Below are 12507 nucleotides of genomic sequence, written 5' to 3'. Positions count from 1 at the left end.
CTATGAGGAACGGTTACAGGATCTTGGAATGTTTAGCTTGCAAAAAAGAAGGCTGAGAAAAGAATTAATAGCTTTTTTACAAATATCAGAAGGGCTGTCACAGTGCAGAGGGATCAGCCCTATTCTCATTTGTACAAGGAAGGACTAGAAGCAATGGGATGAAACTGAAGGGGAGGGAACGCATTAGATTTTAGAAAAAACTTTCTGACAGTGATGGTGATCAATGAGTGGGACAGGTTGCCATGGGAGGTGGTGAGTTTTCCTGTCTGAGATTATTTAATGAATCCTGCATTAAGCAGCAGGTTGAACCTGATGACCCTGGAGGTCCTTTCCAACTCTACCTCTATTGGCAGCCATTTGTGGGTGGAGTTTCATCTGCAAGCAATTTTTGCCATGTGCGAATGAAGCCTAAAAAGGAGGGCTAAGGAGCTAGTTAGGAACTACTGTGGCAACAGTGTTCAAGGAAGAATTAACTGTTGAATAGCCACAGTGGAGCATAGCACACTGACACCTGTTCCTTAAGGGACTTTCAAGTTTTATATTTAGTAGAGTTTACAGGCTTACTCCAGCAGTGGCAATCCACTATGTATCGCAGTAATCAAAAATAAACACTGTTTACAGTTTCCATACTGTCACCATCCTTCTGCATCTTGACAGAATTTGTACTATCTCACTAGGTCTTCTGTGCCCAACTCTGGGGTCTCGGCCCAGAAATTGTGTGATCCTGGAGGTTCAGCCCAACAATTGGTGGGAAAACGCAAGTGCTAGTGGCAGCTTTAGAGCACAGGCATGCATTTTCTTGATAATTGTGGGTGCAGCCTGGCATTTATGACTATTAAATAAAGCACACAAAGCATAGGTGACTCAGTGTAGCTATTATTTTATTTATTTTTTAACTTGGTGACTAAAAATGTTATTTGGCCCCTTATAGCCAATAGTTCCTAGGTAGAGATGAGCAAGCACCAAAATGCTCGAGTGCTTGTTACTCGAGTCGAACTTTCAGTGATGCTCGAGAGTTTGTTTCGAGTAACGAACCCCATTGAAGTCAATGGGCGACTCGAGCATTTTTGTATATGACTGGTGCTCCGCTAAGGTTTTCATTTGTGAAAATCTTAGCAAATCACCAAAGTCATGTAAAAAACACAGAAATTGATAGGGCAGGCGAGGAGCAACATGCAGGGCTGCATTTCGGGCTCCGAGGTCTCACTATTAAGCCACAATAGTGGCAAGAGTGACCCCCCCCCCCCCCCGCACTGTCAGCATAAAGATCGTTCTCCTCTGCCACAGCTGTTACAGCTGTGGCAGAGAAGAACGATGTTAGCCCATTGAATTCAATGGAGCCGGCAATACAGCTGGCCCCATTGAAAGCAATGGGCTGCCAGCGAGCGCGGGATGAATTTTCGGGAAGGGCTAAAAAATATAAGCCCTTACCTGAAACTCATCCTAAAATGTGTAAAAATAAAAAAAAAAGGAAAATACTCACCTTTCCGCTGCAGCCGGAGTTCAGCCGCGTCTGGCCAGCAGTTCTCCTGAACTGCTTTCTGTAGTATTCAGCAGGTGGGGATTTAAAATCCCCGCCTACTGAATGAGCTGCCTCTGATTGGTCACAGCCTCACCAATCAGAGGCAGCTCTCACTCACCCATTCATGAATTCATGAATGGGTGAGTGAGTGCTGCCTCTGATTGGCTCAGCGCAGGGACCAATCAGGGGCAGCTCTCAGCTGTCATTCAGCTGAGAGCTGCCCCTGATTGGTCCCTGCGCTGAGTCAATCAGAGGCAGCACTCACTCACCCATTCATGAATTCATGAATGGGTGAGTGAGAGCTGCCTCTGATTGGTGAGGCTGTGACCAATCAGAGGCAGCTCATTCAGCAGGCGGGGATTTTAAATCCCCACCTGCTGAATACTACTCACAGCAGTTCAGGAGAACTACCGGCCGGCCGTGGCTAAACTCCGTCTGGCGGGACAAGGTGAGTATATTTTTTTTTTTACTTTTTACACACTTCTGGATGAATTTCAGGGAAGGGCTTATATTTTTAAGCCCTTCCCGAAAATTCATCCCGCGCTCGCCGGCAGCCCATTGCTTTCAATGGAGCTGGCTGTATTGCCGGCTCCATTGAATTCAATGGTCAGTGCTCGTTTAATCGAGACGAGTACCGCGTGGTGCTCGTCTCGAGTAACGAGCATCTCAAGCACCCTAATACTCGAACGAGCATCAACCTCGGACGAGTATGCTCGCTCAGCTCTATTCCTAGGCAATTTTTGTTAGTCTTGTGCTCTGCATTAGTAGGAAGCATCCAATGCCCTTGGGGCCAAAGGAGGCTTCAGGAGATGTTAATATATGAAAATAAATAGTACTTTTGATTCTTGCTCAGGTGTCTAATTACTTTTGGTAGGATAATGTATTCTGATATTATCTTACTATAAACTGAGTAGTCACCAAAGTCCAGCATACCTCATCTTCTTATCTCTATAGGATTCATCATAGGTAAACAAATAATTTCCTCTGTACTCTGCTTGTTTTCAAATCTGTCATGCAATTAACACCGACTCAGGATTACATGCCTCGGTTACATAGGACATACTGTCGTTTGTACAAAGAATACAAGCTTAGCCACTGAGTCATCACCACACACCTTTCTAATGAGGAAGGTGCTGGAAAACATAGCTCAGTGCTGAGCTATGTGGTTGGCTGCAGCAGCCTGTGACATCCCATACACAGACTGCAGCCTGTAATGAGCGCATCCCAGGGGAGACTGGCTGCTGCAGCACCCGACATGCGGGGAGTCGGGAAAGAGATCAGGCTTTTTTTTATGTTTGGGCATGGGGAACATGGATTAAAAAAATATCATTTGGACAGCCCCATTAAAGCAACCTTCCAGTTTTGGGACAAAATTTGTCCCAGTACTGGAGGGGGTATAATACATTGGTCTCTGATAGGCCAGCACTTATCACATGGGCAACCCTGGCTAATAAGAAGGCATAGTCCATTCACCCCTTCAGGTGTTAAGGTTCTGAAGTAGGCCAGGAGGGGTAGCTTATGAAGTATTGGGGATACGATGCCAAGAAAAAAGATGAAACGGTGCAAACAGTAAAATAACAGGTAAGTTATGAAAGGGAAAAATTGAAGTTATGGCAGGTAAGAGCTTTATTAAAGGGGTTTTCCAGGTAGTGCGGACTGTCAGCGCCAGGCTAAACCTGGATCGGAGCAGAAGCTAGTGCTCCGATCCCAGTGTAGCCTGGCATTGACAGTCCGCACTGCCTGGAAAACTCCTATCAGTCACTGCAGACATTTTCTCTCTCTGGCAGGCTTAGCTTCTTAGTGCTTCTCCTTGCTGCTTCCTGGAAATGCCCAACACCCTGGGGAAGACCCCTCAGCAGTCAACCTCATGAGCTCCAGACCTCTCTGGGCACTAAAAAACTCCTAAATCCCTGCCCACTTCCTGTGTGGGGCTTTGTAAAAAGCAGTGACCTGTCATTGAATTTACTCCCCCTGGTGTAAATTTATAGTAGAAGCCTACAGCAGCTGGTATAGATTTCACATTCTTGTGCATGAATTGGTCAGACATGCGCCAAACTTTAGAGTTATGCTCCTCTTAATAAATCTGGTGCACACTTTACTTAGAGCAGCATGTAAACCGCTGGAGTCTGCAGCGCTCACACATGACAGATCACCCTAACTGCTGCTCCCATTCGGAGGCCGGACTGGTTCTATAATAACATGCTGTCACTGGAGAACTTGATATCCTGAGTTTGTCCTGAAAAGTAAAGGTCAGATGCCGACTGTAATATACAAGAGCCTGTATTCTGTAAATATGCAGTGCTGCAGACTACAGACTGTCAGAAAGTCAGCTGGCAAGGAATACACTATAAAATTGTCATCCCTGCAGCTGTACATGGTTTTTATGAAGACCTTCCTAGCTAAAGGAATACATGCAAGTTACTGAAGCCAAACAAAGTAGAACTTTTAATTAAATCCAATTAGAAAAATGTGTGTTTGCACAAAATGCATGCAAATCAATGAAAGCCAAAGGATGTCCACAGCCTTTAACCCTTTCCAATCCAATTTGTATCCTGGTTTTCCTAGGGGGCTTACTCTTTTTCTGCCATTATACAACAGCGCTATATGCTGGCTAAAGCCAGTACTGCATGAGGTGACACGTTGGATAGGCTCCCACAGCAGAGAGGCTGGCAGTATACAGTAAGAGAACCCCGACGGACGTCTACCAACATCGGAGCTGGACAGCCTTAAATCATAATGTCTTTAGACGTCAGACAGTGGATTGGAAAGGGTTAAGTTTTACCATTGAAAGTGCGCCAGTTTTCTTGCGCTAATAATGCACTGATGTTAGAAAAAGGGGGTGCCGCTTGTGAACTGCTTGCAACGCAACCGATTTATCAAAAACAGACCGAACTTTCTTGCTTGGCAAAGTGGCATGACGTTATACCGGGTACAAACAGGTGCCATGTTGGTGCATACTGTACACATGACACTAACACTACAAATACCGCCTGGTAGTACGCCAGTATTAATATACCGCAATGTAAGTAATGGAACGAATGCAGTACACAAGTCTTCCTCCGGGAGACAGTAAGAACACTGTATGCCTGCATGCAGACTGTAAGGTTCTGCTACTTTCTCCGCAAGTTATACTGTAGCCGTAGAAAATCCGTTTCGAGTATGATCCTCCTGCCAGAACAAAATAAAATCTTTACGGCTTGTAATCGCAAATGGCGAGCCAGATTATCTGCTGTGTATCTGTATGTGCCCGGCAGGAGATTGTCTCCGCATGATTGGTATGTGTGCCCTTTATACCGTCTGCTGCAATCACTGCGCCGGTGACGTGCGCTGGGAATTGGTTTCTCCTGACCCATCTCCCTGTCACTTGCAGACGGCATGCCACGGTGATTTCACCTCTTATCAGCTCTTCCTCAGTGTTACAGGTCTACCGAAACTACATTGATTTTTCTTTTAATGGCAGGTCCTTGCACGTGAAACTCATCCAGACGCTTCGAGATAACGTTCCCGGTTACGTAGCAACCAGTTGGGAACAAAAAAATCACCAGGCATGAAAATGCATGGGTAAAAGTCTGGTTTAATTCCAAGGTGAGTTGATCACTAATGAAAAATTAGATTACTCTATAACACCGGAATGTACAGTAGTGTATGATCCATATTCTGCATTGATACAACTACATGGCTTTGACACTGGTTTTCGTGTTAGAATGGCCGTGGCCTGCCTGGTGGTCCTGGGCAGGTTCGTCATGGATTCTGTGGAAGAGTCGGTGAACACCTTGGTATGTATGATTGTATGATCTGTCTCAGCGCAGTAAAATTGACCATATGTTTTCGGTAGCTGTTGGCGGATTGCTGCTCCTTCCGAACCCCAGGTCAACCAGGCTTCCATGTGCTCTTGGTGGGGAGAGTGGTAGGAGCCTTTGCCAAACTTCTCTGTGGTATATCGCCAATGAGAACAAAAGTAACGGGCATGTTGAGCTCAAAGATGCCTCATATTTGTTTTCCCTAACACGTGCCAATAGAGGAGAGCCTGGACACCGCTAAACATATTACATGTTCAACCGGTCCTGGGCAGCCAACATTCATTTTATGCATATGCTTAAGTAGGTACATGGGTACACTGTGGTCCATATACTTTGTGGCACTAGTTGGGTAAAAGGGGTAGTCTTGGACTTTTTTCTTTTGATGACCTCAGCATTGGTCATTAATAGATGATCGGGAGAGGTTTGCCACTGGGATCCCCCCGATCAGCTGATTGCCAGGCCTGATGATAGTGTGGACAGTGCTGGAAGCAAATAATGTTGTCAACGTTGTAGTGGCCCAGTTTTGTATTACAGGCACATCTCCCATTGTGTTTGCGGTGTCTACAGTAACAGACTGATGCGGGCAATGCTGTCCACACTGACAGTGGGCCCTGCAAATGGCTAATCGGTGGAGATCCAAACACTGGATCCCTGCTGATCAACTATTGATGACCTATCCTGGGGTTTGGTTATCAATACTAAAAGTCCCAAAAAGCCCTTTTAAACAGGTTATCCAACCGAAACCCTTTATCACCTATCCACAGGATAAGGAGGTAAATGGATGCCTGAAATAAATACTCAAAATACAGAAATATGAACACCCCATTGAAATCAATGGGCTCTATTCTTTGCATCTTGCACGCGTGAAGAAGCCCTAAAATCCGACTTAAGAATCCATGGCTGCTGTTGTGGATTATCTACTTATTTTGCACACAGGATGTCCGCTCTCCAAACCTGCAGCTACTTGCGGGTTTGCTTTGGCTTTTTTCTGATTTTCAGTCTCTACGTTGATGTCTATGGGAGAAATCTGCAAGCTTTCTACTCCAAATCCACTGCTGATACAAATTCTACATCGCAGATCAATTTCCGCACTGACTTGGTGTCGATTATTTTTGCGGCATGTAGACCAGATTTTAAGTCTCACCCATACTGCTGTAACTGAATGCTATAGGTTTTCCATGCAGGAAATCTATGGCAAATCCTGCCCATGTGAACATGGGCTTAAAGGGAACCTGTCACGTCCCCACAGCACCATGAACTAAGTTATGGCGCTGTCAAGGGACACGATGGGGAGACAGGTGATGTGTTTTTTTTTTTATACTCTCCAGCCCCCGCAATCTAGCACTGTCCTCCTGAAGTCGTTGCCCAGCGTGAATATCTGACACTTTCCACAGTCCTGTGCGTGTTCTCCTATACAAGTCTATGGGAAGGCACGTGCATGGGACTCCGAAAGAGAGTGTGCTGGATTGCAGAGGAGTATGAAAAAAAAGTATTTCCTGCATAAACAGGCAGTTGCTCATCTATGAACTGCCTGTTTACTGTGAATCGAGGCGGGCAGCTGCAAGAGATCCCTGGTCTACCCGCCTCCGTTCACTGAGCGATCGTTACTCCTGTGTGAAGCATTGGAGGGATTATCATTGGGATGACTGTTGGGCACTTAGAAGCCCGACAATCGTCCTGTGTAGAAGGGCACAAAATTGTAAGAAATAAAAGTAGTTGATTATATTAGCCAATTTTACTGGGAATGCATGAGATTTGAGAAACGTGGCTACCTTCCTCCAGCCACACCTGTCCATGGGCAGTCTGGTACTGCTGCCCAGTTCCTTTTGGGGGAAGGAGTCTGAGCTGCAATAACAGACACAGTTTTGAAAGAAACCAGCCATGATTTCCTAATCTTATACATTCCCTTTAATACATTGCAAATGCCCCAAATTGTGTGATATCTATATACTTCCACCTAGAATGTGCTTTGCCTTTTCTTATAGCTTCTCCCCACGACTTGGCATCCTTATTTAACCTTATGTTCTCTTTATTTGCTTCCGTTAGGTTTCCAACTGCTGCAGTGAGAGGTTGAACTTCAATGACTCCTGCCCTGTAGATGAGAGATGCAGTCCAGGTAATTTCGGAACACGTTGGCTGCCAACCACAATGTGCTTCCTATTAATTAGTTTTGTTAATGGTGTTACATAAGTACAGCAGCTATGTGATGTGTAATGGTTATGTACCTTGTAAAGTAAATCTAAGTAATTACCAAAACATGTGACTAATTTGGGCCATCCTTCGGTTTGTCACATGAGTAGAACTGTCTCAGTCATCCATGCTATGATGAGCCACCGATGGATGACTCTAGCCTATTACTCACTACTGCTGTGGTGGTAGTGGTATGTTGAGTGCGGTATCTTGTAGGATGTCCCTGCAATTAATGCTTTTCTAATACTGATGTCCAGTCTCGGTTACTAGACCTGTAGCACTGGGGAACAGGATTCAGGTCCAAGGACATCTGCATGTAGCTTATACAGTCAACCCATGTTGGCATCGGTTTCTGGAGGATTCCTCCCACACTTCATAAAACGTACCGCAAGGTTAATTACAAATTTAGATAGAGCTCCGACTGCTATAGAGCTCAATGGAAGTGATCTATGTACAGCACTGAGGAATATGTGGCAATTGTTATCAGTTATTTTACTTGCATATTTATCAATCTGTTGGGGGTCAATATGCAATAAAAAGTGATAGAAACAACTCAAGAGAATCTCCAGCATACACTAGATTTGTCCTTCTTGATGCAATCTTTATTTTGCTTTTTTAGAAAATATTAATGTAGTTTTAAAGGAATTGTGCCAAGTTTAAAACCTGGTCCCATTTCACACTAGTGTTTGCTTTCTGTCTAGCTGGCCCATCGTGGGGACAGGAAAATGGAAAGAAAGCATTTCTGTTTTTCTGCCCATGGAAATGCATAGAAACTCGGCACCTTCAGTTTCAATCTATTTAGCAATTTTCTATCTCCGTTCCGTTTTTTGCACTGGAACAGCAGTACAGAGGACAGGTTGTTGCACTTTTGCTTCCACAAAACGGAGCAAAATGGATCCTTCTATTTTTTTTTTCTTTTTGTTACATTGCAGTGAATTGGAGAGTGTAAGATACAATTTATTTTCATTTGTTTTTCGTTTTCCTGTTTTTCTGGGGGGGGGGGTTTTATCCAGTTTTATTTCTGAAAATGTGCGGAGGGCAGGACACAACAGGAGGGAGGGGAAGCTGAACAAGTCAGACAGTTCAAATGAAGAATCTGTTAAAAAGACTGAAAAACAGAAATGAATAGAAAGCAAACTTCCTGGGTTTTTTGCAGGATGCATTTGATCACCCAAGAATGGAAAGAATGCTGTCCGTTCGTTTCTCTTTCACTTCTGATTTGTACAGCTTTTAAAATCTGCCATGAACTCTAGTATGAACTCCGCTTTACATCGGCTTCACATGGGCTTATGCGCAATTGTGTGTCCCAGTGCAACGTGTTTGCGCAGTGAAATGAGCCTTTTTTTCCTGTGCGTATCCACATATTTCACTGTTCTTTCCGCCCTCAGCATGTTTCTTTGTCCATGGGAAAGACGCCCCAATTGAAATGGCTAATTCATCTAAGTGTTCCAGATGTGTTCTTCTTCCAGCAGATGTTTCATGCATCTCCTTGTGTAGTGCACATGCATTGCACACCCCTCATTGACTTACATGGGGACCCTTGGTAGGCAAATTTGCAGAAAAATAGAACTTTTTTTTTTCTGCGCGACCAGAATGCACGAATACAGAAATGTAAATGAACCCATTGAAGCCAATAGGTTCTATTCTTTGCGAATTGCGCATTCGAATTTTGCTCGCACAAATGTCTGTGTGAAGCCGGTCTTGGGCTCTGTTCAGATTTCTATCAGCTTGTTCCGTTATAAATGCCAGAAAAAAATGTGTCTGATAAGTGGGGGTCCGGCTGCAGGAAACACCACTTGTCAGGAGAATGGGGTCTTGTATCCCCCAAATAAATGAATGAAGCGGCAGATAAGCGTACATGCCGTTCTATTCATCTATATGGCTCTGGCTGAGATTGCAGAATCCCACCCCATAAATACAGGTGAGTTCTCTAATTTCCTCCGTACCCCAAAGGGATAACCAACTTCTCGGGTAGGCCCTCGTTCACGAGAACTCTCCTATATGGCTGTTAAATGAAACTAAAGGTTCGTGTACTGGGATTCCGTACTATAAATGATGTAAGGGCTGAGGCGGACAGACCAGATGTTCTGAACATGACAGAGCAGTTATGTCGCCTTAGTATTTGTCCGGACTGCGGATCACGCCCAAATCCTTTCAGTGCACAAAGTGTATGAAATGGCATAATCTGGAGGGCTCGCTGACGGAGGAATGGGGTGGGATTCAGTCGGTATGTTGGGTGTATCCCGGAGAGAAGAACAGACACCCAACACAGTACGTGAACGCCCGGCATTGTCCTCTGCTTTCATTATTCTTGTTGGTTAATAATCTATTTATCACTATCAGATGTCTGATAATCCAGCACCTCGGTCACAGAGCAGCACCATGGTTCCACAACACCGAAAGAGGAGGGCGATCTAATCCCAGGGGGTCTTTACTGATGGGATTATTTTTGTCTGCACTTTATTTTTTGCTATGCCGCTAGTTTTATAGGTTGCAGCTCATTAGGGGATTTTTTTTGAAGCAACTAATTGTGCAAATCTAAACAATCAATTAAGTGTAAACACTTCAGTGTAAGGCCGGCTGCACACGGCCAGATCTGCATTGCGGAATCTGGAGCGGGTGTCCCCTCTCCGGAGTCCGTAGAAAATGCCTACCATAGCGTGGTATGGAAAAGCAGGTTTCCCTGCCCACGAGCGGAAATCAATTGTGATATTTCTGCTCGCGGAGCAAAATTGCAGCATGCTCTATTACTAGGTGGATTCCGTGCGGACGGCTTCCACTGAAGTCAGTAGAAGCCGTCTGACCTGCAGCCCTTCTGCAATCGTTGCAAAAAGGCAGTTGGATCCACGGCATTATCTGTACTGCACTGGTGTGACGGCTTGTACATCCGCAGTACAGAATAAGAAGAATCCAGACCGGTACGCGGGGTCAGATTTCGCTGGGCGATCTCACATGCAGAATCCGACCCGGTCCTGTGCAGCCAGCCTAAATGCCGCCAGCGACTGAATGACAACAATAATTTGTTTTATCTTTCGTCCAATTTCTACAGGCATAAAAATCAAATGGCATGTAAACGGGCAGTTCTATGAATGTCTGCCTGTTTAGTGTGAATGGAGTTGGGCCGCTGGAAGTGATCTCTGGCGTGCTCTGAACAATCATCGCTCCTGTTTGAAACCGCTAGATCGATTATCTCTGGGGTGACTGTTGGATGCTTAAGAACCCAACAACTGTCCCGTGTAAAAAGGACTAAGGTCCGTTTACACGGGAAGAATGTCAGGCAGACTATGCCCGACACTTGTCCCTGTGTCTCTCGCTCCCCTGCCCCTCTCCATTGAGATAACACAGCAGCCGTTCACTATTTAACGGTCGCTGTTTAAACAGAACAATGAGCTCATCGTTTATGCAGCATAAAAGTTTAGTGTAACTAGCGGCCGTTCAGTACTGAACAGCCGCTGTGTTATCTCAATGGAGAGGGGCAGGGAGCGAGAGGAGAGAAATCTCCTGCACTACTCCACCCCCTGCTGGCCGCTCCATGAGCAAGCCAGCACCAGTAGCTCCCGTGCAGGAGTGCGGAGACACGGGAACCAGTGTCGGGCATCGGTTGCCCAACATTCGTCCCGTGTAAAAGGACCTCTTAGACTAAACTGTCTGAAGATGAGCCAGCTTTATCACAGTGACTCATACTGGCTGATAAGTCTGCTGCATCTTCAGACATTGCACTTGTTTTATGTGTCCATTCCTTTGACATTTTTTAAATTTTTGGAATTTTTTTCCCAGGATGTTATCAGATATGGACCAATAATGGAAGCATTTCCTGTATTAGATGTACTAATGCAACCAGCATGGAAATGTCTCAGAATCTGACCGAGTGCAGAGATGGTAAGTCTCTCAGCAGTACTGTAAATCACATGCAGTACCTAATTGTAATGTTTTACTCTACCCGTTCACTCGGTGTATAATGTATGGAGCAGTGGTCTCCAACCTGGTGAGCTGTTGCAACAAATGGAGAGGCGCAGGCTGGAGACCACCCAATACATCATCGCTCTGCATGTCACCTGCAGTACAGAAATGTTGCTAGCACCTGTTTCATTGTGTAAGGTGGTGGCAGAAGCAGTGCATCCTGTTAGACAGGAGAGGTAGCATTCAACACCCGCACAGATATGTCACTGCTTGTCCACCTGAGGAGGAGAAGAAAAGAAGCGGATAATTTGTGAAGACTAAGTCATGCAGGCCCATCATTACTGCTTGAGTGTTCGTACCAGGCAAATAAAAATGCCAAAAAAAATCTTGAAAATATTGGAATTTGTGACTGAAGAATAAAAGTAAGCGTTATTGATATCTGGTTATAAAAGTTACTGATGCGGGCCAACTTTATTTTAGGACCATTAAAACAACCATCTTCCAGTATTCATTTGTAACACAAGTGATTAAAGGGCCACTTAGCCTAATATATATTTTTCCATCCCTGCCCCCTTCACCTGATTCCCTATCACACTCTGGAGGTCTTGTGTATTGCAGGCACTTCCATGCAGTGGAGCCCCTGTCTGATGCTTATCAAGCACCTTCCTGAGGGAGAGATTTTAGTTCTGCTTTCACATCTATCCCTTGATGCATCAGCACAGCTATACCATTTCTTCCTGCAGGGGTAACAATTTATTTATGTAAATATAAAGTAGTAAACTACAGACCATAAGTATGTAGTTAAGAGGGTGAGTTGTGATCTCCTCTATTATACCTGCGTGACAGGAGCTGTGTGATCATCAGTAACTGACAGGAATGACTGTGCCTCCTGCAGGTAGATCCTGTGATGGATCCATGTAACCGCATCATACAGGCTGACAAATAGATTTAGAGCAGCTTTATATAAGCGTATGCGCAGGGGTGTAACTGTAGTGGGTGCAGTCGCACCTGGGCCAGAAGCCCAAGGGGGTTCATAAAGTCTCTTCATATTGCAAACAATACTTTCAATTAAGTTTTATAGTTGGGGGCCCAGCT

General features: G+C 44.9%; 1 protein-coding gene across 2 annotated transcripts in view; it reads left to right on the top strand.

Moving 5' to 3' along the window:
- Positions 1 to 4975: 4975 nt before the first annotated feature.
- Positions 4976 to 12507, top strand: part of C6H1orf159 (chromosome 6 C1orf159 homolog) — a 26492-nt gene continuing 18960 nt past the window's right edge. For both annotated transcript variants that reach the window (XM_066606901.1, XM_066606900.1), the window contains exons 1-4: positions 4976 to 5107; positions 5226 to 5298; positions 7369 to 7438; positions 11290 to 11391. In XM_066606901.1, coding sequence (XP_066462998.1) covers positions 5227 to 5298; positions 7369 to 7438; positions 11290 to 11391 — 244 coding nt within the window. In that variant the 5' untranslated portion in view covers positions 4976 to 5107; position 5226. The remainder of the gene's footprint in view (positions 5108 to 5225; positions 5299 to 7368; positions 7439 to 11289; positions 11392 to 12507) is intronic.

The sequence above is a fragment of the Eleutherodactylus coqui genome, chromosome 6, assembly GCF_035609145.1.
Source record: "Eleutherodactylus coqui strain aEleCoq1 chromosome 6, aEleCoq1.hap1, whole genome shotgun sequence".
NCBI lineage: Eukaryota > Metazoa > Chordata > Amphibia > Anura > Eleutherodactylidae > Eleutherodactylus > Eleutherodactylus coqui.
The sequence above is the reverse complement of the archived record's forward strand: the minus strand, read 5'-3'. Positions and strand labels throughout refer to the sequence as shown.